The sequence below is a fragment of the Schistocerca nitens genome, chromosome 1 (genome assembly GCF_023898315.1).
Source record: "Schistocerca nitens isolate TAMUIC-IGC-003100 chromosome 1, iqSchNite1.1, whole genome shotgun sequence".
In the NCBI taxonomy this organism is placed as follows: Eukaryota; Metazoa; Arthropoda; class Insecta; order Orthoptera; family Acrididae; genus Schistocerca; species Schistocerca nitens.
The window spans coordinates 1,094,453,417-1,094,479,953 of NC_064614.1; the positions used below are offsets into that span (position 1 = coordinate 1,094,453,417).

The window sequence follows — 26,537 nt, forward strand, 5'->3', positions numbered from 1 at the left end:
GTTGAGCAAGGGTCAGATACCAGCAGATTTTAGACTGCAAAAACCGTTACAATCCTCAAACAAGAGAAACCGAAAGACGATCCCTCAACCAATCGTCCAGCGGCCTTTCCCAGTGTCTGTTATAAACTGCTACAACGACATATCTACATACGGCATACAGCGATGGGACACAGCATCTCCGTGGTAGCGATGAAGTGGGGATTTTCCGTACGAGCATTTCACGAGCGTACCGTGAATATCGAGAATCCGGCAAAACGTCAAATCTCCGTCATCGCTGCGGCCGGAAAAAGATCCTGCAAGAAAGGGACCATCGACGACTGAAGAGAATCGTGAAATCTGACAGAAGTGCAACCCTTCCGCAAATTGTTCAGAGAGTGAACCATTCAATGAAACATCATCGAGGTGGGCTTTCGTAGCCGAAGGCCCTTTCGTGTACTCTTGATGACTGCACGACACAAAGCTTTATGCCTCGCCTGGTTCCACCAACACAGACATTGGACTGTTGATGACTGAAAACATGTTGCCTGGTCGGACGTGTCTCGTTTCAAATTGTATCGAGCGGATGGACATATACGGGCATGGAGAAAACCTCATGAATTAATAGGCCCTGCATGTCAGCAGTGGACTGTTCATGGCAGTAGACGCTCTGTACTGGTGTGTGCGTGTGCATTTGGAGTGATATGGGACCCCTTATACGTGTAGGTACGTCGCTGACAGGAGACGAACGGAAGTATCCTGTCTGATCACCTGCATCTATTCACGTCCATTGTGCACTCTGATGGATTTGGGCAATTCCAGCAGGACAACCCGACACTCCACGCGTCAAGAATTGCTACAGAATGGCTCCATGACCACTCTTCTGAGTTTAAACATTTTCGCTGGCCCCAAAATTCCACTGACATGAAAATTATTGAGCGTATCTGAGATGCCTTGCTACGTACTGTTCGGAAGAGATCTCACCGTCTCGTAATCTTACGGATTTATGAACAGTCCTGCAGGACTCGTGGTAGTGGTAAATTCCTATGGGACCAAGCTGCTGAGGTCATCGCTCAGGATTCATGGTGTCAGTTTCTTCCAGCACTACTTCAGACATTAGTCTAGTCCATGCCACGTCGTGTTGAGGCAGTTCTGCGTGTTTGCGGGGGCCCTACACGATGTTAGGCAGGTGTACCAATTTCTTTGGCTCATCCATGTATATACTCATAATAAAACATAAGAAAAGCCCCTCAAATTTTGAAGTTCACTTTTACAAATATGGGTGAAATGACAAATATTTAACGAACGTGTCTAAGGAACTAAGAGCTCTCTAACGATAAATAATCCTTAATTCTTAAAATATTGCGCAGTATAGTTGTTCTTGAATGATTTTATTTATCACATTCTATCAGAATATGTATAATTTCCTCTCATTGAGGCAGGCGCTACAGCTTGTAGAGAATATCAGTCTTAGCAAATGTGTAATTTTATTAGTATTCCATTGGCCTGATCTTAGTCTGTTAATAGTAGCAATTTCGTTTCCCTTGAGCGCTGAGTTTAGAAACCAAGGGTGGAATGGCATCTATTGGTGAATCGTCCAGTACTAAATACCTTTGATGAAACGGTCCACATCTACTAACCGTGTCCATTCCTTAACGTCTCGTAAGTGCGACGTTGCCAGGAATCTAAACAAGGCAAGACCGCTACGGTCGCAGGTTCGAATCCTGCCTAGGGCATGGATGTTTGTGATGTCCTTAGGTTAGTTAGGTTTAACTAGTTCTAAGTTCTAGGGGACTAATGACCTCAGCAGTTGAGTCCCATAGTGCTCAGAGCCATTTGAACCATCTAAACAAGGCAAGCGCTGCTGCAGAGCAATGTGATGTAGTGGTAAGACACTGGACCCACAGTCGAGATGACAGTGGCTCAAATATCAATCTGCCGTATAGATTTAGATTTGCGGTAATTTATTTAATTTTGTTATGGAGTTCTGGTTCACCATGTATACGACGGTAAGAACCTGTCAGTAACGTGAAAGCTGTCTGTTGTAAAGGACTTTCATGTTATGCATTAGCAAGCGAGTTACGGAGCACTCGTATAACTCACTGTATAGTCCAAAAAATGTTCAAATGTGTGTGAAATCTTATGGGACTTAACTGCTAAGGTCATCACACACTAATTAACCTAAATTATCCTAAGGACAAACACGCAGCCCGCAGCTCGTGGTCGTGCGGTAGCGTTCTCGCTTCCCGCGCCCGGGTTCCCGGGTTCGATTCCCGGCGGGGTCAGGGATTTTCTCTGCTTCGTGATGACTGGGTCTTGTGTGATGTCCTTAGGTTAGTTAGGTTTAAGTAGTTCTAAGTTCTAGGGGACTGATGACCATAGATGTTAAGTCCCATAGTGCTCAGTGCCATTTGAACCATTTTTTGACAAACACACACACCCATGCCCGAGGGAGGACTCGAACCTCCGTCGTGACCAGCTGCACAGTCAACGACTGCAGCGCCTCAGACCGCTCGGCTAATCCCGCGCGGCCTTTATAGTTCATTTTCCGTCTTCTAGACTAGCCTTATCTTTGGTTAAGTGGAGAAAAGCATGTGTTTAAGCAGTACTTTGAGCATGGAGTTTAGTCACGCAGTCAGATTGCTTCGCAGCCAGTCATTCTAGATCTACTCTTTTTTCTCAGCTTGAAGACATGAACATCGTACTACCTGCTTACGGTTTATAAAGTATAGACGTGGTCTTGTTTATTACTGAGATTGTCATTTCGAAGCTATATCGTCCGTGATAATTGATGAAACTGTTTCAGAATGAAATTTTCACTCTGCAGCGGGGTGTGCGCTGATGTGAAACAGATTAAAAGTGTTTGCCGGAGCGAGATGCGAGCTCGGGACATTTGCCTTTCGCGGTCAAGTGCGCTACCGACTCAGCTAGTCAATCACGACTCACGACCCGTTCTCACAGCTTCACCTCCGCCATTACCTCGTGTCCTATCTTCCAAATTTCACGAAGGTATCCTGCGAACCTTGTAATACTATCACTCCTGGAAAAAAGACATGGTACAGCCTGGAGGATGTCTCCAGAATCAAATTTTCACTTTGAAGTGGATGTTCACTGATATGAAACGTCTTGGCAAAGGTCCCGACTTCGAGTCTCAGTCCGGCACACAGCTTTAATCTGTCAGGAAGTTTCGACGAGACTGTTACTTGCTTGTGTTGTATTGACGTATTTCTGTAACGCGTGATTTTCAGGTCCATTTCCGAGGCGTGCTTTGCATTTGCTCATATAAGGCAAGGTTAGCTCCCCATTCGCTTCGCATCTTTCTTTCAATACGCGAGTATCAGTGTCTACTTTCCATTCAGTCATCGGATCTTATCGGTCGCCTTTAACATTCCATTCGTCAAACAATATTTTTAAATGGGTGATACTGTACAGCCAAGCGGTTTGCTTGAGGATATTTGTATATATTATTCATGAGCCTTCTTATTTGTAATAACGGAATATAGGATCAAATCTATCACGAATTATTTTTCTAACGAAGTCGTTTTACAGTGCTCATTTGAGTATGTACTCATTGCAATGTTCCTCCAAGCACCATCGCTTCCCGAGCACGGGGTCCCGGATTCGATTCCCGGCGGGATCAGGGATTTTCACCTGCCTCGAAATGACTCGATGTTTGTGTTGTCCTCATCATTCCATCATCAGTCATGAAAGTGGCGAGATTGGACTGAGCAAAAGTTGGGAATTTGTACGGGCGCTGATAACCGCGAAGTTGCGCGCCTCACACACCAAACATCATCATCATCATCATCATCCAAGCACCATATACGAGTCCCTGTTAATTCAAACGTACTGCCTTCAGCGTAATTAATCTTTCTAGTAACTGTCTCCGATTTTATGTGCAATTTTCAGCTGAATAAGGCAACTGCAAGTCGCAGTGAACTACAGAACACGTGTTCCAGCAATGAATACGCGAGAGGTTGCTTTCAACTGCATCATCCTTTTTTTGATACGCGTCAGAATGTATCATGTGCAGTTGCACCTGTATTGCAGGTGTCTCTCCTACGAGGAGGGATGCACTTATCCTGATAGACTGGAAATGTATTCGCAGTTGAGAATATTGGCAATCTTCAACTGTGGAATGGAATGACGACACCGAAAATTTGTACCGAACAGGTACTCGAATCTGAATTTCCTGCTACACGTGAGCGGTCGCATTAAATATTTCAGCCATTCACGCACGCTTCGTGGCCAGGCCCACTTCTATATGTCGTCATCCATGTTTCACGCATGTCCGAAGGAATATTGCATCTTACTTTTTACAGGCAGAAGCACTACAATATCGTATTATACTGATAGGTTGTATTAGGATGTATAGGAATTGTACTCGTATTTGCAGTTGCAAATACGGACCACCTTCGGCTGTGTATTAGAATGACGACAATGAAAGTTTGTGCCTGACCGGAACTCGAAACCGGATTTCCCGCTATTCGCGAGCGGTCACCTTAACCGCTTCGGCTATCCGTGCACAAATCGCGGCCAGACCCAAACTTCCAGATGTCATCGTCCTTGTGTCATAAAGTTCACTCGTGCATTCCGTATATTTCCGTCCAGGAATGACATATTCATTGAGAGTCGAGGCCCTGGCGTGGGCGAATAAATTACGAAATTGTGCACATTTTATTAAGAAAAACTATGCAATGTTCCTTCGGACAACACAGACACTACTCTGTCCTATGTGTTATGATAGTTGAAGATCTTGGTCGCAATTTATCATCATTTGCAACACTACTGGCCATTAAAATTGCTACACCACGAATATGACGTGCTACAGACGCCAAATTTAACAGACAGGAAGAAGATGCTCTGATATGTAAATGATTAGCTTTTCAGAGCATTCACACATGGTTGGCGTGGTGACATGAGGAAAGTTCTCAAACGATTTCTCATACACAAACAGCAGTTGACCGTCGTTGCCTGGTGAAATGTTGTTGTGATGCCTCGAGTAAGAAGGAGAAATGCGTACCATCACGTTTCCGATTGTAACCTATCGCGATTGCGGTTTATCGTATCGCGACATTGTAGCTCGCGTTGGTCGAGATCGAATGACTGTTAGCAGAATATGGAATCGGTGGATTCAGGAGAGTAATACGGAACGCCGTGCTGGATCCCAACGGCCTCGTATCACTAGCAGTCGAGATGACATGCATCTTATCCGCATGGCTGTAACGGATCGTGCAGCCACGTCTCGATCCCTGAGTCAACAGATGGGGACGTTTGCAAGACAACAACCATCTGCACGAGCAGTTCGACGAAATTTGCAGCAGCATGGACTGTCAGCTCGGAGACCATGGCTGCGGTTACCCTTCACGCTGCATCACAGACAGGAGAGCCTGAGATGATGTACTCAACGACGGACCTGGGTGCACGATTGGGAAAAGGTCATTTTTTAGAATGAATTCAGGTTCTGTTTGCAGCATCATGATGGTCGCATCCGTGTTTCGACATCGGGGTGAACGCACATTGGAAGCGTGTATTCGTCATCGCTATACTGGCGTATCACCCGGCGTAATGGTATGGGGTGCCATTGGTTACACGTCTCGGTCACCTCTTGTTCGCGTTGACGGCACTTTGAACAGTGGACGTTACATTTCAGATGTGTTATGACCCGTGGCTCTACCTTTCATTCGATCCCGCGAAACCCTACATTTCAGCAGGATAATGCACGACCGCAAGTTGCAGGTCCTGTACGGGCCTTCCTGGATACAGAAAATGTTCGACTGCTGCCCTGGCCATCACATTCTCCAGATCTCTCACCAACTGAAAACGTCTGGTCAATGGTGGCCGAGCAACTGGCTCGTCACAATACGCCAGTCACTACTCTTGATGAACTGTGGTATCGTGTTGAAGCTGCATGGGCAGCTGTACCTGTACACGCCATCCAAGCTCTGTTTGACTCTATGCCCAGGCGTATCAAGGCCGTTATTACGGCTTGGGGTGGTTGTTCTGGGTACTGATTTCTCAGGATCTATGCACCGAAATTGCGTGAAAATGTAATCACATGTCAGTTCTAGTATAATATATTTGTCCAATGAATACCTGTTTATCATCTGCATTTCTTCTTGGTGTAGCAATTTTAATGGCCATTAGTGTATATGTTTAAGGCCCCTTTGCTCTTCGTTGTACCATGGAGGTTTGTTTACTACCTCATTGTTTGTCTTTGATGGCTTAAATTTTATAGAAAAGAGAATATATTCATAGCATTAACGCCGAACTGATACGCACTCACAGGTAAAACTATAAGGTAGCGGCAGCTTTCAAATGGGGTCTATAAAACACTGTGTGTGTCAGTGATCCATGGTAGATGTACAGCAGAAGAGGTTTTCAGCTTCCAGCGACCGCTGCAGCCGCTCCGCCGCCTCCAGGTCATTTCACCCGCTGCGTCAGCGGCAGGTTGATTCGCAAAGTGGAGCGAAGGAATGGCGCTGTACGAGGTGCGGCTGTCTGTGTTGCAGTGCCCATCATCCCGGAGTTCCTGTACGACATCCGCCACCCCAACGAGAGCCACGGCGCCGTGGACAGTCCGGAGCCGCCCCCGCCGCCCCCACCAACCACCGCCGCCCCCACCACCGCCGCCCCCACCGACTCCACTGAAGACCAGGCCCGGCTCGAGTTCCTCACCGACCACACGACCGTCTCCCCGGAAGCAGGTAGGCCACTGCCTCGACAAGTAGAAACTAGTTCGTGCAAGGCGCACACAACTAAAGCCTCAGTCCTGTGTACACTTCACATTTACAGCAAGCTATTTCTTCTTCCTTCCACGCTGGTGGATGCAGGAAATTCGTCCAATCGTTATAGATAATAATTTTACATATCACTTTCACTAGTGTAAAAAATACAATGTGTCAATGCTGTCTTTTTATGCATTCCAGAATTTGTTACACCAAAATTAAAAGATAGCTACGTGAATTTTATTACGCAACTAAACACACAACTTGGTAGGATGTTCTGTAGTAAGTATTTCTCTGATACGAGGCGTGTTTTTTAAGTTTTGAAATTAATAAAGACGTGCTAAGATATCTCAATAATTTTATTTTTACATGAAAGCCTGTACCTTAATCTACGCACTGATGCCATTACAGTCTGATTCTTCCTTGTTTACGTTGTGTACTGAGTGTTTAAGATGCCTCCGATAATCGTGAGTCCCGCCGACTGTGAAGTACGGGCTGTTATAAGATTTCTTAGTGCTAAAGGCCTAAAAGCGATCGACATTCATCGTGATATCTGTGCAGTTTACGGAGAAAACATTATGAGTGATGGAATGGTAAGAAAGTGGGTGAGAGCACTTAAAGATGCCCGCACAAATGTGCATGATGAACAACGGAGTGGGCGTCCTTCGGTCGTTAATGAAGTGGACAATAAAATTAGAGAAAACAGACGCTTTACGATTTCTTCCTTGCGGGATGACTTTCCTAATGTTTCTCGTAGTGTTTTGTATGGCATTGTGACCGAGCACTTGAGTTACCGAAAATTGAGCGCACGTTGGGTACCGAAAATGTTGACGGATGTGCACAAAACGAAACATTTAGACAGTGCATTGACTTTCCTTGGGCGGTACCACAACGACGGTGATGATTTCTTAAGCCGAATTATTATGGGCGATGAAACGTGGGTGGCCTACGTCACACTAGAATCAAAGCAACAGTCCATGGAAGTTGAACAAGGGCATCGTTTTGCTGCAAGACAATGCCCGTCCTCATGTGGCGAATCAGACCAAAGATTTCATCACATCTTTTTGATGGGAAACTCCCGATCATCCTCCGTACAGTCCCGATCTTGCGCCCAGTGGCCGGCCGAAGTGGCCGTGCGGTTAAAGGCGCTGCAGTCTGGAACCGCGAGACCGCTACGGTTGCAGGTTCGAATCCTGCCTCGGGCATGGATGTTTGTTATGTCCTTAGGTTAGTTAGGTTTAACTAGTTCTAAGTTCTAGGGGACTAATAACCTCAGCAGTTGAGTCCCATAGTGCTCAGAGCCATTTGAACCATTTTTTTTTGCGCCCAGTGACTACTATCTATTCCTGCACTTGAAGAAACACCTGGGTTGGCAGCGTCTTCAAGACGATGACGAAGTCAAAACAGTGGTGATGCAGTGCTTACCAAGTCAGGCGGCAGACTTCTATGAGGAGGGTATTCAAAAACTGGTACAACGTTATGACAAGTGCCTCAATATTGACGGAAATTATGTAGAAAAGTAGATTAAGGTACAGGCTTTCATGTAAAAATAAAATTATTGAGATATCTTAGCACGACTCTTTTTAAATTTCAAAACGGTACTTACTTAAAAAAACGCCTCGTATTATTATGGTAGATTACGCCCGAAACCCCTAACAAAAAATGTTAACACTTGGATTCTTGTTAATAGCAATGCTGATCACGTGCACATTCACTCACATAATGGCTGCTGACCTTATGCACAAATTTATGTCGTAAGTTAAAATAATGTATACTCTGGTTTTAGTGGCACTGAGCCCACAGCGCAGTACACGTCGTAATACATTTTGAAAAAGGAAAGGTCAAGACTAGGTGCAACAAGTTTAATATTCTCTATTACGACATCTGTTTTGGCTGTTATATTTCACCGATTGGATTTTGCTGTGAAACATAGCATTATTGTTGCCTAGCTAACTACACTTTGGAAACATGTATCATAAGAGAAAACGAAGTGTCAAATAAATTTCAAATCGTACTTTATAGTAAATGAACCATCAAATAAGTGACAAAACATTTTCCACACGTTTATAATTACTGCATGTCACGTAATCTCTACGAATTAGACAATGACCGTTTACTATAGACGCAATATGGATGTCAAATCAAACTAGATATAAGTACCAATGTACTCTTCTGATGTGTAGTTATTCTTATGAACAACAACCATATGTGCAGATAATTTCATCAACGTTATTCGCAGGTTACTTGAGAATGGAAAAAAGCCGAAGCACGTGTCGTAATAAAGAATGTTACACTTATCGGAATTGGAGCTAGCCTATACCTTTCCATTTCAAAATAATGTATTTCTCACCCGAAAAGTAATTTTGCTAGGTACCACACGAAAGTTTATTTAACAAAAGTACCATCACATGCGTTACGAAAGAAAATTTATTATTTTTGCTTTCTTGGTAGGGAGGACAATTAAACAGAGAACAGACTCGTGGAGATAACATCTTGGACCTACTGATAACAAACAGACCCGAACTTTTCGGCTCTGTAAGTGCAGAACAGGGAATCAGTGATCATAAGGCCGTTGCAGCATCCCTGAATATGGAAGTTAATAGGAATATAAAAAAAGGGAGGAAGGTTTATCTGTTTGGCAAGAGTAATAGAAGGCAGATTTCAGACTACCTAACAGATCAAAACGAAAATTTCTGTTCAGTCACTGACAGTGTTGAGTGTTTATGGAAAAAGTACAAGGCAATCGTAAAATGCGTTTTAGACATGTACGTGCCGAGTAAAACTGTGAGGGACGGGAAAAACCCACGGTGGTTCAACAACTAAGTTAGGAAACTACTGCGAAAGCAAAGAGAGCTTCACTCCAAGTGTAAACGCAGCCAAAACCTCTCAGGCAAACAGAAGCTAAACGATGTCAAAGTTAGCGTAAGGAGGGCTATGCGTGAAGCGTTCAGTGAATTCGAAAGTAAAATTCTAGGAAAATTGACAGAAAATCCTAGGAAGTTCTGGTCTTACGTTAAATCAGTAAGTGGCTCGAAACAGCATATCCAGACACTCCGGGATGATGACGGCATTGAAACAGAGGATGACACGCGTAAAGCTGAAATACTAAACATCTTTTTCCAAAGCTGTTTCACAGAGGAAGACCGCACTGCAGTTCCTTCTCTAAATCCTCGCACAAACGATGGCTGACATCGAAATAACTGTCCAGGGAATAGAAAAGCAACTGGAATCACTCAACAGAGGAAAGTCCACTGGACCTGACGGGATACCAATTCGATTCTACACAGAGTACGCGAAAGAACTTGCCCCCCTTCTAACAGCCGTGTACCGCAAGTCTCTAGAGGAACGGAGGGTTCCAAATGATTGGAAAAGAGCACAGGTAGTCCCAGTCTTCAAGAAGGGTCGTCGAGCAGATGCGCAAAACTATAGACCTATATCTCTGACGTCGATCTGTTGTAGAATTTTAGAACATATTTTTTGCTCGCGTATCATGTCGTTTTTGGAAACCCAGAATCTACTCTGTAGGAATCAACATGGATTCCGGAAACAGCGATCGTGTGAGACCCAACTCGCTTTATTTGTTCATGAGACCCAGAAAATATTAGATACAGGCTCCCAGGTAGATGATATTTTCCTTGACTTCCGGAAGGCGTTCGATACAGTTCCGCACTGTCGCCTGATAAACAAAGTAAGAGCCTACGGAATATCAGACCAGCTGTGTGGCTGGATTGAAGAGTTTTTAGCAAACAGAACACAGCATGTTGTTATCAATGGAGAGACGTCTACAGACGTTAAAGTAACCTCTGGCGTGCCACAGAGGAGTATTATGGGACCATTGCTTTTCACAATATATATAAATGACCTAGTAGATAGTGTCGGAAGTTCCATGCGGCTTTTCGCGGATGATGCTGTGGTATACAGAGAGGTTGCAGCATTAGAAGATTGTGGCGAAATGCAGGAAGATCTGCAGCGGATAGACATTTGGTGCAGGGAGTGGCGTACTGACCCTTAACATAGACAAATGTAATGTATTGCGAATGCATAGAAAGAAGGATCCTTTATTGTATGATTATATGATAGCGGAACAAACACTGGTAGCAGTTACTTCTGTAAAATATCTGGGAGTAAGTGTGCGGAACGATTTGAAGTGGAATGATCATATAAAATTAATTGTTGGTAAGGCGGGTACCAGGATGAGATTCATTGGGAGAGTGCTTAGAAAATGTAGTCCATCAACAAAGGAGGTGGCTTACAAAACACTCGTTCCACCTATACTTGAGTATTGCTCATCAGTGTGGGATCCGTACCAGATCGGGTTGACGGAGGAGATAGAGAAGATCCAAAGAAGAGCGGCGCGTTTCGTCACAGGGTTATTTGGTAACCGTGATAGCGTTACGGAGATGTTTAGCAAACTCAAGTGGCAGACTCTGCAAGAGAGGCGCTCTGCATCGCGGTGTAGCTTGCTCGCCAGGTTTCGAGAGGGTGCGTTCTGGATGAGGTATCGAACATATGGCTTCTCCCTACTTATACCTCCCTAGGAGATCACGAATGTAAAATTAGAGAGATTCGAGCGCGCACGGAGGCTTTCAGACAGTCGTTCTTCCCGCGAACCATACGCGACTGGAACAGAAAAGGGAGGTAATGACAGTTGCACGTAAAGTGCCCTCCGCCACACACCATTTTGTGTCTTGCGGAGTATAAATGTAGATGTAGATGTAGACAAATATATTATTTTCGATGAAGCGTCATCGAAAAAAGTGGAAAGCGACGTCGAAAAAAGGTGTACCTCAGGGAGGTGTGTTGGAACCGTTGGTGTGCATGTTTTGTGTTATAGCAACCTCACATTTATTTTTATTTTATGTTTTTTGGGATGACGCAGTTATCTGTAAGCACCGTCTAAAAAACTGCATAAATATCCAGGCAGGCCTTTCCAACATTTCAACATCGTACAAAGATTGACAACTTGCTTCAGATACACAGAAGTGTAAGATCGTGCACATTACAAAACGCAAAAGAGTAGCGCCCTATTAACTGAGCATCACTGACCCGTATTTTGAATCACTGTTCTCATATAAATGCCTAGGTATAACAATTTAAATTGATCTGAAAACAGTTGGCACGTGGGCTTAGTCATACGTAAAGCAAGTGAGTGACTTTAGTTCATTCCTAGGATACTGATATTTAGTCGGCAAAAGAGTTGCTTACTAGTCACCTGTGTGTCTCATCTTTCCGTCTTAGTATAATGCTCCAGCATGTGGGACATATATCAGATACTACTAACAGGGGATACTGAATGCATACTAAGAAGGGCTGCACGAATGGTGGTAGGGTTGTTTGACTTACAGCAGGGCGTCACAAAAATGGGGACAAATCGAATTTACAGATAACTGGAGATTGACGCCAATTACTCCGTGAAAGCCTACTCACAAAGCTATATGAATACGTGCTGTCTGTTCTTTCAGACACGCGTGAACTAAAAGGAGGAGGGAGAAAGGAAAGAAAAGGAAAGGAAATGAATTGACGATGTCGGTTGAATCGAGGCTTTACGCGAAGTCAGAGTCGAGAGAAAATATGTGACAGACCAAGACTCGAACCCAGAATCTCTTGTCTTCCAGGTTTTTTTTTTTGTATGAGGGAGGTTTGAACATGGATATTCCGCTTTTTTCTTTTCTTTTTACTTTTTTTCCGTCCCTGGACAGGAAAGGGAAACTACAGAAAAATCTACTTGCCACCGCCACTTGTGTCTTAACAAAAAGAATAAAATAAAATAAAATGCACTTGTTCAGACCTACGCCTATCCGAAAACAACTAGCCTATTACTACAAGGATGTAGGATAGGAAGAAAGTAGGGGGGAAGAACATATAGAGTAGCGATGAAAACGAAAGTAGTTGTGTATGGGTTTTTGTTTTTTTAGTTTATTTTATTGCATTTTCTGTTTTTTGCGTTTTTTTGTATGTATATTTTTATTTTCCTTCATTTATTTATTTAGGATGTTTTTTTTAATTTTTTAAAATTAAATTAGTCTATGTACCAGAATTCCAGGAGTCGCTAGCGCCTTCCGATTGGCGGAACGTCCAAACGTGTCTTTTCGAGATTTTAATGGAGGTTCCGTTTGTAGTGCGTTCAGAACTTCATCTCAGCAAAAAAAACATCAGCATCCCGGCCTGTAAAGCCTCCCTGACACTGCACTAGCTGTTCTCGTTGACCTCAAGACACAAGACGCGAGATCGCGTGTTATAGGCAATGACGCCCCAAACCAACACACTTGGCATTCGTCCACTATGCCGCTCAATAATACAATCTGTCCAACTGCGTTCACCGTGGAGGCGTCGAACATGTTTGCGGCCGTGACTGTAGGACGAGTTGAAGCAGGACTCACCCGAAACCACTGCGTTTTGCCACTCAGCACTCTAGCTTCGGTGTTCCCATGCCCATTGCAGTCTCCAACATTGGTTGGTTCTGATCAGTGGAAGCCGACGCAATGGAAGGCGTACCACCAGTTCATCCTACAGAGGAAGGTGACGAACCGTCGACAAAGGCATGTCCACACCTGTTGCAGTGCTCCAACGTCACGCCAACACTGTGGAAGAAGCTGTTCTGCCCGTTACACCCAAGTGGACAAGTTGGTCATCTCGCGGTGTGGTCACATTGTGTCTTCCAGTACCCTGCCGGCGCTGTGTACGGACATCTCTCCACTGGTTCCATGTACGCCTCAGTTTTGAAGCAGCATGCCTTTATGAGCCGCAGAGCGATAGGCCCTCCTGCAGTAGACCAACCATCCTGCCCCGTTCCAATGAACTCGCATGACAATATTCCATCCTGTGACTATCCAGGTTCAAATGGCTCTGAGCACTATGGGACTCAACATCTGAGGTCATCAGTCCCCTACAACTTAGAACTACTTAAACCTAACTAACCTAAGGACATCGCGCACGTCCATGCTTGAGGCAAGATTCGAACCTGCGACCGTAGCGGTCACGCGGTTCCAGACTGAAACGCCTAGAACCGCTCGGCCACACTGGCCGGCGACTATCCAGGTCCGACACGATTGGACATGTCCGAAAGAAAAGACATTCATGTAACTGACTCGCCTTAATGGGTGACGAAGTCACCACATTCAGTGTGGATGCACAATTACGCCCAAACTCCTGCAGGAATCTCTGAGTAGCCACCATGGACTGCAGACGGGTGGCGGTAGGTGGAAAAGCGTGTCGGCTGAGAAGCGTGGCGGGATAGTACGCGCAGTGTCAGGGTGGCGTAGTGCTTCGCGCAATTGCCTAATAAACAGGAGATCCCTGGTTCGAACCCCGGTCTGTCGCACATTTTCATGCATCGCCGCTGATGCTGCACAAAGTCGTGATGCAGCTGATATCAATAATCTCTTTCATTTCATTTCCTTTTCTTTTCTTTCTTTTCTCTACCCTCCTCCTTCAATTTACGTAATGGCAAAGAATCACTACTTTAACAGAACATTCACTATTTTAACAGAAAAGCGGAAAATAACAGTTGTACGCAAAGTACCCATCGCCGCACACCACACGGTGGCTTGCGGAGTATGGGTGTAGATACAGAGGCCGAAAGTTTGTGCGGAAAGGCAGATGATGTGGCTTGGTGTCTGGTATGATGGCCCAGCGCAATCCACTGCTGAGCTGTCGGCCCGATGGTATCGCCGCAATCCCCCCCACCCACACCCCGTCAGCCGCCGCTGCAGACCATTAAACACCAGCCGCGCTGCGCAGACTCAGCAGTCGTTAGCCACCTGCCCCGCGCGACTGCAGGACGTCTCGCCGCCCCATAAAGCATTGCGCCACTACTTGCAAAGTGGGCATACATCTAGGGACTCGCTGCTTGCCTTCTCCAGGGAACGCCATTTTTTCACGCTCATACCGTTCCAAGTTATACGCAGTTTCAACGGATAGCCAACACCTGATGTACACCTTAACAGCCAACAACTGTAATCAGACGTGGTTTCTTGTTTCCAGTACTGGCAAAGGCTTCCAATCTGTTGCCAACTGCAGTCTAATTCACGAGTGCAGGAGAATCCTAAGGACTTAAAATTCTATTTCAATATACGTGAGTTTCGTGAAATTCTTGAGCGGAGAGAAAACAAAGGTACCTATAAATTACACAATGGGTTTGTCCGAATTTTCATAGCCAAACGAAGAGTGTTTAAATAGGCAAATGGGATACAAAACTGGCCAGAGTGAGCAATAATTACGCAAAACAAGATTTATTTTCTTGTAAACAATTAGGGTCATTAAGAAAAATTTAATTAGTGATTTGAGGGAAAATATATATCCGAATTTTCATAAACAAACGAAAAGTAGGAAATGGGAAAGCGGAGTATGAAGTTGTCCAGCTTGAGGTCTGTTGTTGTTGTGGTTTCAGTCCAGAGACTGGTTTGATGCAGCTCTCCATGCTATTCTATCCTGTGCAGGCTCCTTCATCTCCCAGTAACTACTGCAACCTACATCCTTCTGAACGTGCTTAGTTTAATCATCTCTTGGTTTCCCTCTACAATTTTTTCCCTCCACCCTGCCCTCCAATACTAAACTGGTAATCCCTTGATGCCTAAGAACATGTCCTACCAACCAATCCTTTTTTCTAGACAAGTTGTGCCACAAACTCCTCTTCTCTCCAATTCTATTCAATACTTCCTCATTAGTTATGAGATCTAACCATCTAATCTGCAGCATTCTTCCGTAGCACCACATTTCGAAAGCTTCTATTCTCTTCTTGTCTAAACTATTAATCCTCCATGTTTCACTTCCATACATGGCTACACTCCATACAAATGCTTTCAGAAAAGACTTCTTGACACTTAAATCTATACTCGATGTTAACAAACTTATCTTCTTCAGAAACGATTTCCTTGGCATTGCCAGTCTACAATTTATATCCTCTCTACTTCGACCATCATCAGTTATTTTGCTCCCCAAATAGCAAAACGCATCTACTACTTTAAGTGTGTCGTGTTGTTCTTGTGGTCTTCAGTCCTGAGACTGGTTTGATGCAGCTCTCCATGCTACTCTATGGTGTGCAAGCTTCTTCATCTCCCAGTACTTACTGTAACCTACATCCTTCTGAATCTACATAGTGTATTCATCTCTTGGTCTCCCTCTACGATTTTTACCCTCCACGCTGCCCTCCAATACTAAATGGGTGATCCCTTGATGCCTCAGAACATGTCCTACCAACCGATCCCTTCTTCTAGTCAAGTTGTGCCACAAACTCCTCTTCTCCCCAATTCTGCAATACCTCCTCATTAGTTATGTGATCTACCCACCTTAATCTTCAGCATTCTTCTGTAGCACCACATTTCGAAAGCTTCTATTCTTTTCTTGTCCAAACTATTTATCGTCCATGTTTCACTTCCATACATGGCTACACTCCAAACAAATACTTTCAGAAACGACTTCCTGACACTTACATCTATACTCGATGTTAACAAATTTCTCTTCTTCAGAAACGCTTTCCTTCCCATTGCCAGTCTAAATTTTATATCCTCTATACTTCGACCATCATCAGTTATTTTGCTCCCCAAATAGCAAAACTCCTTTACTACTTTAAGTGTGTCACTTCCTAATCTAATTCCCTCAGCATCTCCCGACTTAATTCGACTACATTCCATTATCCTCGTTTTGCTTTTGTTGATGTTCATCTTATATCCTCCTTTCAAGACACTGTCCATTCCGTTCAACTGCTCTTCCAAGTCCTTTGCTGTCTCTGACAGAATTACAATGTCAACGGCGAACCTCAAAGTTTTTATTTCTTCTCCATGGGTTTTAATACTTACACCAAATTTTTCTTTTGTTTCCTTTACTGATTGCTCAATATACAGATCGAATAACATTTGGGAGAGGCTACAACTCTGTCTCACTCCCTTCCCAACCACTGCTTTCCTTTCATGTCCCTCGACTCTTATTACTGCCACCCGGTTTCTGCACAAATTGTAAATAGCCTTTCGCTCTCTGTATTTTACCCCTGCCACCTTTAGAATGTGAAAGAGAGTATTCCAGTCAACATTGTCAAAAGCTTTCTCTAATTCCACAAATGCTAGAAACGTAGGTTTGCTTTCCTTAATCTTTCTTCTAAGATAAGTCGTAAGGTCAGTATTGCCACACGTGTTCCAACATTTCTACGCAATCCAAACTGATCTTCCGCAAGGTCTGCTTCTACCAGTGTTTCCATTCGTCTGTAAAGAATCCGTGTTAGTATTTTGCAGCTGTGACTTATTAAACTGATAGTTCGGTAATTTTCACATCTGTCAACGCCTGCTCTCTTTGGGATTGGAATTATTATATTCTTCTTGAAGTCTGGGGGTATATCGCCTGTCTTATACATCTTGCACACCAGATGGTAGAGTTTTGTCAGGATTGGCTCTCCCAAGGCCGTCAGTAGTTCTAATGGAATGATGTCTACTCCGGGGGCCTTGTTACGACTTAGGTCTTTCAGAGCTCTGTCAAACTCATCACGCAGTATAGTCTCTCCCATTTCATCTTCATCTACATCCTCTTCCATTTCTATAACATTGTCCTCAAGTACATCGCCCTTATATAGACCCTCTACATACTTCTTCCACCTTTCTGCTTTCCCTTCTTTGCTTAGAACTGTGTTTCCATCTGAGCTCTTGATATTCATACAAGTGGCTCTCTTTTCTCCAAAGGTCTCTTTATTTTTCCTGTAGGCAGTATCTATTTTGCCCCTAGTGAGATAAGTCTCTACATCCTTACATTTGTCCTCTAGCCATCCCTGCTTGGACATTTTGCACTTCCTGTTGATCTCGTTTTTGAGACGTTTGTATTCCTTTTTGCCTGTTTCATTTACTGCATTTTTATGTTTTCTCCTTTCATCAATTAAATTCAATATTTCTTCTGTTACCCAAGGATTTCTACTAGCCCTCGTCTTTCTCCTGCTTGATCCTCTGCTGCCTTCACTACTTCATCCCTCAGAGCTACCCATTCTTCTTCTACTGTATTTCTTTCCCCCATTCCTGTCAATTGCTCCCTTATGCTCTCCCTGAAACTCTGTACAACCTCTGGTTTAGTCAGTTTATCCAGATCTCATCTCCTTAAATTCCCACCTTTTTGCAGTTTCTTCAGTTTTAATCTACAGTTCATAACCAATAGGCTGTGGTCAGAGTCCACATCTGCCCCTGGAAATGTCTTACAATTTAAAACCTGGTTCCTAAATCTCTGTCTTACCATTATATAATCTGATACCTACTAGTATCTCCAGGATTCTTCCATGTATAAGTGTGTCATCCCAACTTAATTCCTTCAGCATCACCTGATTTAATTCGACTACATTCCATTATCCTCCTTTTGCTTTTGTTGATGTTCGTCTTATATCCTCCTTTCAAGATACTGTCCATTCCGTTCAACTGCTCTTCCAGGTCCCTTTCTGTCTCTGACAGAATTACAATGTCATCGGAAAACCTCAAAGTTTTTATTTCTTCTCCATGGATTTTAATTCCTACTCCAAATTTTACTTTTGCTTCCTTTACTGCTTGCTCAGTATATTGATTGAATAACATCGCCTCTTATAACTGCCATCTGGTTTCTGTACAAATTGTAAATAGCCTTTCGCTCCCTGTATTTTACCCCTGCGACCTTCGGAATTTGAAAAGGAGTATTCCAGTCAACATTGTCAAAAGCCTTCTCGAAGTCTACAAATGCCAAAAAAGTAGGTTTCCCTTTCCTTAATCTATCTTCTAAGATAAATCGTAGGGTCAGTATTGCCTCATGTGTTCCATCATTTCTACAATATCTAAACTACTCTTCCACGAGGACGTCTTCTACCAGTTTTTCCATTCGTTTGTAAGGACTTCGTGTTAGTATTTTCCAGCTGCGACTAAGTAAACTGACAAGTCTGTAATTTTCACACCTGCCAATACCTGCTTTCTTTGGGATTGGAATTATTATATTCTTCTTGAAGTCTAAGGGTATTTCGCCTGCCTGAAACATCTTGCTATCGAGATGGTAGAGTTTTGTCATGGCTGGCTCTCCCAAAATCATCAGTAGTTCTAATGGTATTATGTCTACTCCCGGGGCCTTGTTTCGACTAAGGTCTTTCAGTGCTCTGTGAAACTGTTCGCGCAGTATTATATCTCCCATTTCATCTACGTCCTCTTCCGTCTCCATAACCTCCATAACATTGCTCTCAACTACATCGTCCTTGTATAGTCCCTTTATATACTCCTTCCACTTTTCTGCTTTCCCTTCTTTGCTTATAGTGGTTTTCCATCTGAGCTCTTGGTATTCATGCAAGTGATTCTCTTTTCTCCAAAGGTCTCTTTAATTTTCCTATAAGCAGTATCTATCTTATCCCTAGTGATATATGCCTCTACATTCTTACATTTATCCTCTAGCCATTCCTGCTTAGCGATTTTGCGCTTCCTGTTGATCTCGTTTTTGAGACATTTGTATTCCTTTTTGCGTGATTTATTTACTGCAATTTTATATTTAATACTTTCATCAATTAAATTCGATATCTCTTATGTTACCCAAGTATTTCTACTAACCCTCATCTTTCTACCTACTTAATCCTCTGTTGCCTTCACTATTTCATCTCTCAAAGCTACCCATTCTTCTTCTACTCTCTCTGAAGCTCTCTACAACCTTTAGTCCTTTCAGTTTATCCACGTCCAATCGTCTTAAATTTTATCCTTTTTGCAGTTTCTTCAGTTTTAATCTACAGTTCATAACCAATAGATTGTGGTCAGAGTTCACATCTGCCCCTGGAAACGCCTTACAATTTAAAACCTGGTTCCTAAATCTCTGTCTCCCAATTATATAATCTATCTGAAATCTTCCAGTGTCTCCAGGCCTCTTCCATGTATACAACCTTCTTTCATGATTCTTAAACCAAGTGTCAGTTATGATTAAGTTATGCTGCAGGCGGCTTCCTCTTTCATTCCTTACTCCCATTCCATATTCAACTACTACTTTTCCTTCTCTTCCTTTTCCTACTGTCGAATTCCAGTCCCCCATGACCATTAAATTTTCGCCTCCCTTCACTACCTGAATAACTTCTTTTATCTCATCAGGGAGTGTGCTCCCTGCCGCCGTTGGATAAGCAGCTGCAGCAGCAAGTCGTATACTCCTAGCTCACTCATTTGTTACATAGTTTAATTCTTAATTTCTTTGCGTGTTTTTGGTACTTGCATTGTTTAATTCATAAATTTCGGGCGTATTATAGTATTTGAGAGTTGTAGCATCGCGTTTTAGTACCTGAATAGTGTAAAATCGCGTAGTCTCCTTCCGCCGCCGAGCAGTGTGTCAGCAGTGCGCAAGTAGCAGCATTACTGCATTTACTAGGCAATCTTGTATTTTAATAACTGTTTAAATTTTGTAGATTTGTTTGCGCTCTCTGTAGATTAGTTCAGACGTTCTTTGCACACCAGTTTTTAGCATGGATAAGGACTGCAACTGCTGTGTTCGGATGCAGGCTGAGTTGGCATCCCTTCGCTCCCAGCTTCAGGCAGTGTTGGCTTCGGTCACACAGCTTGAGGCTGTTGCCAATGGGCATCACTGTGGGGGTCCGGATGGGGGTTTGTCGGGGACGGCCAGCTCGTCCCACGCATCCCCCGATCGGACTACGACTGTGGTTGCCCGGGATACTGCCCGCATTGAGGCTGATCCCTCACCTGTGGTAGAGTGGGAGGTCGTCTCAAGGTGTGGAATGGGGCGAAAGACATTCCGGAGGGCTGAACGGAAGGCCTCTCCAGTTTGTCTGACGAACCGGTTTCAGGCTCTGTCTCAGGCTGATACTGATCTTCGGCCTGACATGGCTGCTTGTCCTGTTCCAGAGGATGCCCCTCAGTTTGCAAGATCCGGACGGTTGCAGAGGGTGGGCTTACTGGTAGTTGGGAGGTCCAACGTCAGGCGCGTAATGGGGCCCCTTAGGGAAATGGCAGCAAGAGAGGGGAAGAAAACCAATATGCACTCCGTGTGCATACCGGGGGGAGTCATTCCAGATGTGGAAAGGGTCCTTCCGGATACCATGAAGGGTACAGGGTGCACCCATCTGCAGGTGGTCGCTCATGTCGGCACCAGTGATGTGTGTCGCTATGGATCGGAGGAAATCCTCTCTAGCTTCGGGCGGCTATCTGATTTGGTGAATGCCAGTCTCGCTAACGGGATGAAAGCAGAGCTCACCATCTGCAGCATCGTCGACAGGACTGACTGCGGACCTTTGGTACAGAGCCGAGTGGAGGGTCTGAATCAGAGGCTGAGACGGTTCTGCGACCATGTGGGCTGCAGATTCCTCGACTTGCGCCATAGAGTGGTGGGGTTTCGGGTTCCGCTGGATAGGTCAGGAGTCCACTACACGCAACAAGCGGCTACACGGGTAGCAGGGGTTGTGTGGCGTGAGCTGGGCGGTTTTTTGGGTTAGATGGCCTTGGGCAAGTACAGAAAGGGCAACAGCCTCAACGGGTGTGGGACAAAGTCAGGACATGCGGGGACCAAGCAGCAATCGGTATTGTAATTGTCAACTGTCGAAGCTGCGTTGGTAAAGTACCGGAACTTCAAGCGCTGATAGAAAGCACCGAAGCTGAAATCGTTATAGGTGCAGAAAGCTGGCTGAAGCCAGAGATAAATTCTGCCGAAATTTTTACAAAGGTACAGACGGTGTTTAGAAAGGATAGATTGCATGCAACCGGTGGTGGAGTGTTCGTCGCTGTTAGTAGTAGTTTATCCTGTAGTGAAGTAGAAGTGGATAGTTCCTGTGAATTATTATGGGTGGAGGTTACACTCAACAACCGAGCTAGGTTAATAATTGGCTCCTTTTACCGACCTCCCGACTCAACAGCATTAGTGGCAGAACAACTGAGAGAAAATTTAGAATACATTACACATACATTTTCTCAGCATGTTATAGTCTTAGGTGGAGGTTTCAATTTACCAGATATAGACTGGGACACTCAGATGTTTAGGACGGGTGGTAGGGACAGAGCATCGAGTGACATTATACTGAGTGCACTATCCGAAAATTACCTCGAGCAATTAAACAGAGAACCGACTCGTGGAGATAACATCTTGGACCTACTGATAACAAACAGACCCGAACTTTTCGACTCTGTATGTGCAGAACAGGGAATTAGTGATCATAAGGCCGTTGCAGCATCCCTGAATATGGAAGTTCATAGGAATATAAAAAAAGGGAGGAAGGTTTATCTGTTTAGCAAGAGTAATAGAAGGCAGATTTCAGACTACCTAACAGATCAAAACGAAAATTTCTGTTCCGACACTGACAATGTTGAGTGTTTATGGAAAAAGTACAAGGAAATCGTAAAATGCGTTTTAGACAGGTACGTGCCGAGTAAAACTGTGAGGGACGGGAAAAACCCACCGTGGTTCAACAACAAAGTTAGGAAACTACTGCGAAAGCAAAGAGAGCTTCACTCCAAGTTTAAACGCAGCCAAAACCTCTCAGACAAACAGAAGATAACGATGTCAAAGTTAGCGTAAGGAGGGCTATGCGTGAAGCGTTCAGTGAATTCGAAAGTAAAATTCTATGTACCGACTTGACAGAAAATCCTAGGAAGTTCTGGTCTTACGTTAAATCAGTAACTGGTTCGAAACAGCATATCCAGACACTCCGGGATGATGATGGTATTGAAATAGAGGATGACACGCGTAAAAGTGAAATACTAAACATCTTTTTCCAAAGCTGTTTCACAGAGGAAGACCGCACTGCAGTTCCTTCTCTAAATCCTCGCACAAACGAAAAAATGGCTGACATCGAAATAAGTGTCCAAGGAATAGAAAAGCAACTGGAATCACTCAACTGAGGAAAGTCCACTGGACCTGACGGGATACCAATTCGATTCTACACAGAGTACGCGAAAGAACTTGCCCCCCTTCTAACAGCCATGTACCGCAAGTCTCTAGAGGAACGGAGGGTTCCAAATGATTGGAAAAGAGCACAGGTAGTCCCAGTCTTCAAGAGGGGTCGTCGAGCAGATGCGCAAAACTATAGACCTATATCTCTGACGTCGATCTGTTGTAGAATTTTAGAACATGTTTTTTGCTCGAGTATCATGTCGTTTTTGGAAACCCAGAATCTACTGTGTAGGAATCAACATCGATTCCCGAAACAGCGATCGTGTGAGACGCAACTCGCTTTATTTGTTCATGAGACCCAGGCTCCCAGGTAGATGTTATTTTTCTTGACTTCCGGAAGGCGTTCGATACAGTTCCGCACTGTCGCCTGATAAACAAAGTAAGAGCCTACGGAATATCAGACCAGCTGTGTGGCTGGATTGAAGAGTTTTTAGCAAACAGAACACAGCATGTTGTTCTCAATGGAGAGACGTCTACAGACGTTAAAGTAACCTCTGGCGTGCCACAGGGGAGTGTTATGGGACCATTGCTTTTCACAATATATATAAATGACCTAGTAGATAGTGTCGGAAGTTCCATGCGGCTTTTCGCGGATGATGCTGTAGTATACAGAGAAGTTGCAGCATTAGAAAATTGTAGCGAAATGCAGGAAGATCTGCAGTGGATAGGCACTTGGTGCAGGGAGTGGCAACTGTCCCTTAACATAGACAAATGCAATGTATTGCGAATGCATAGAAAGAAGGATCCTTTATTGTATGATTATATGATAGCGGAACAAACACTGGTAGCAGTTACTTCTGTAAAATATCTGGGAGTATGCGTGCGGAACGATTTGAAGTGGAATGATCATATAAAATTAATTGTTGGTAAGGCGGGTACCAGGTTGAGATTCATTGGGAGAGTGCTTAGAAAATGTAGTCCATCAAGAAAGGAGGTGGCTTACAAAACACTCGTTCCACCTGTACTTGAGTATTGCTCATCAGTGTGGGATCCGTACCAGATCGGGTTGACGGAGGAGATAGAGAAGATCCAAAGAAGAGCGGCGCGTTTCGTCACAGGGTTATTTGGTAACCGTGATAGCGTTACGGAGATGTTTAATAAACTCAATTGGCAGACTCTGCAAGAGAGGCGCTCTGCATCGCGGTGTAGCTTGCTCGACGGTTTCGAGAGGGTGCGTTTCTGGATGAGGTATCGAACATATGGCTTCCCCCTACTTATACCTCCCGAGGAGATCACGAATGTGAAATTAGGGAGATTAGAGCGCGCATGGAGGCTTTCAGACAGTCGTTCTTCCCGCGAACCATACGCGACTGGAACAAGAAAGGGAGGTAATGACAGTGGCACGTAAAGTGCCCTCCGCCACACACCGTTGGGTGGCTTGCGGAGTATAAATGTAGATGTAGATGTAGATCATACATGTCTTCAATCTCTTCGTCATCTGAGGAGCTAGTTGGCACAGACATGGTGGTCCATTGATAGTGTCTGGGGCAAATATCCCACGACATAAGAATCAAACGAAAAAAACTACGAAGAATGAAACGCGTATAGCTTGAAGGGGGAAACCAGATGGCGCTCTGGTCGGCCCGCTAGATGGTGCTGCCATGGGTCAAACGGATATCAACTGCGTTTTCTTAAAAACGAACCCCCATTTTTATTATATATTCGTGTAGTACGTAAGGAAATATGAATGATTTAGTTGGACCACTTTTTTCGTTTTCTGATAGATGGCGCTGTAATAGTGACAAACGTATAAGTACGTGGTATCAGTAACATTCCGCCAGTGTGGCCGGTATTTGCTTCATGATACATGACCCGTGTTAAAATGGACCGTTTACCAATTGCCGAAAAGGTCGATATCGTGTTGATGTATGGTTATTGTGATCAAAACGCCCAACGGACGTGTGCTATGTATGCTGCTCGGTATCCTGGACGACATAATCGAAGTGTCCGGACCGTTCGCGCGGATAGTTACGTTATTTAAGAAACAGGAAGTGTTCAGCCACATGTGAAACGTCAACCACGACCTGCAACAAATGATGATGAACAAAGTAGGTGTTTTAGCTGCTGTCGCGGCTAATCCGCACATCAGTAGCAGACAAATTGCGCGAGAATCGGGAGAGAATGCTACATCAACATCGATTGCACCCGTACCATATTTCTATGTACCAGGAATTGCATGGCGACGACTTTGAACGTCGTGTACAGTTCTGCCACTGGGCACAAGAGAAATTACGGGACGTTGACACATTTTTTGCATGTGTTCTAACGTAAACCGGCATAATATGTACTATTGGGCAACGGAAAATCCACGATGGCTGCGACAAGTGGAACATCTGCGACCTTGGCGGGTTAATGTATGGTGCGGCATTATGGGAGGAAGGATAATTGGCCCCCATTTTATCGATGGCAATCTAAATGTTGCAATGTATGCTGATTTCCTTCGTAGGGTTCTACCTATGTTACTACAAGATGTTTCACTGCATGACAGAATGGCGATGTACTACCAATATGATGGATGTCCGACACATAGCTCGCGTGCGGTTGAAGCGATATTGAATAGCATATTTCAAGACAGGTGGATTGTTCGTCGAAGCACCATGGCCCGCACGTTCACCGGATGTGACGTCCCCGGATTTCTTTCTGCGGGGAAAGTTGAAGGATATTTACTATCGTGATCCACCAACAACGCCTGACAACATGTTTCAGCCCATTGTCAATGTATGTGCGAACATTCCGGAAGGCGAACTACTCGCTGTTGAGGAGAATGTCGTTACACGTGTTGCTAAATGAATTGAGGTTGACGGGCATTGTTTTGAGCATTTATTGCATTAATGTGGTATTTACAGGTAATCACGCTGTAACAGCAAGCGTTCTCAGACATGATAAGTTCACAAAGGTACATTGGAACAACCGAAATAAAATGTTCAAACGTACCTACGTTCTGTATTTCAATTTAAAAAACGTACTTGTTACCAACTGTTCGTTTAAAATTGTGAGCCATATGTTTGTGACTAACAGCGCCATCACAAAGCGAAAAAAGTGGTCCAACTAAAACATTCATATTTATTTACGTACTACACTAATATGTAATAAAAAATGGGCCAACCATAGCGCCATCTGGTTTTCCGCTGCTAGCTGGACTAGTTTCGTTCTTTGTAGTTTTCTCGTTTGACGCTTATTTCGTGAGATATTTGGCCCGGTCACGATCAATGGACCACCCTGTATATTGCTGTCCATATATATTCACTGCAGAAATCTTGTTGTGACCGTTTTTGGAAAATGCTGGAACCTTTTGTAATTAACAGATTGTAACGTTTTGAAATTTAAAAAGTCGGACATTATGTAACTCATAACTTCTTCATTTATTCCGTCCAGCTTACTACCATACAACAAACTTTTTCAACCAGTGACTATACTGAACTCCTTTCTTTGAGTGATATTAACAACTACTAGTTGCCGAATGTAACCTCTTATGCGTTCGCAGTCACGATTATGTATGTGAAGCCTTGGCAATGGAATCAGTTTTAGGTATTATTACAAATAATTTTTCACGTAATTTTCGAAATTACTTATGCACAACGGCACGCTCAGAGGAAAACATAACATAGTTTGACAAAACACAGTTTTTTACAAGTCAGATTTCGTAAAATATGAACGGTAAACAATTAGTTCTAAAAAATTCATATTTCTGCTAAATAGTATAAATATTTTGGTTACCAACATTTACACGCGTTATCATTCAAGAATTATATTTTTTAGTTTAGAAAGTTATCTTGTACTTTTTTACACATTACTAATCGCTTTTGATATTTCAATTCCGATATTCTGAAACTTTCAGAACGATAATTTTATGTGAAAATAACTGCGCTACCAAATCTCGTTAATATTCCTTTAAATTTGTCTACTTTGTTTCTGCTGATTATAAATTCATAGACATATTATTACAAATTATTGAAGTTTGTTATTTTGTTGATGACACAGCGT

At 43.7% G+C, this 26,537-nt stretch overlaps 1 protein-coding gene across 1 annotated transcript in view; it reads left to right on the forward strand.

Moving 5' to 3' along the window:
• LOC126198673 (synaptic vesicular amine transporter) overlaps positions 1-26,537 on the forward strand; it is an 857,338-nt gene that overhangs the window by 698,072 nt on the left and 132,729 nt on the right. The window contains exon 3 of the mRNA XM_049935169.1: positions 6,489-6,683. Within this exon, the coding sequence (XP_049791126.1) occupies positions 6,489-6,683 (195 nt within the window). The remainder of the gene's footprint in view (positions 1-6,488; positions 6,684-26,537) is intronic.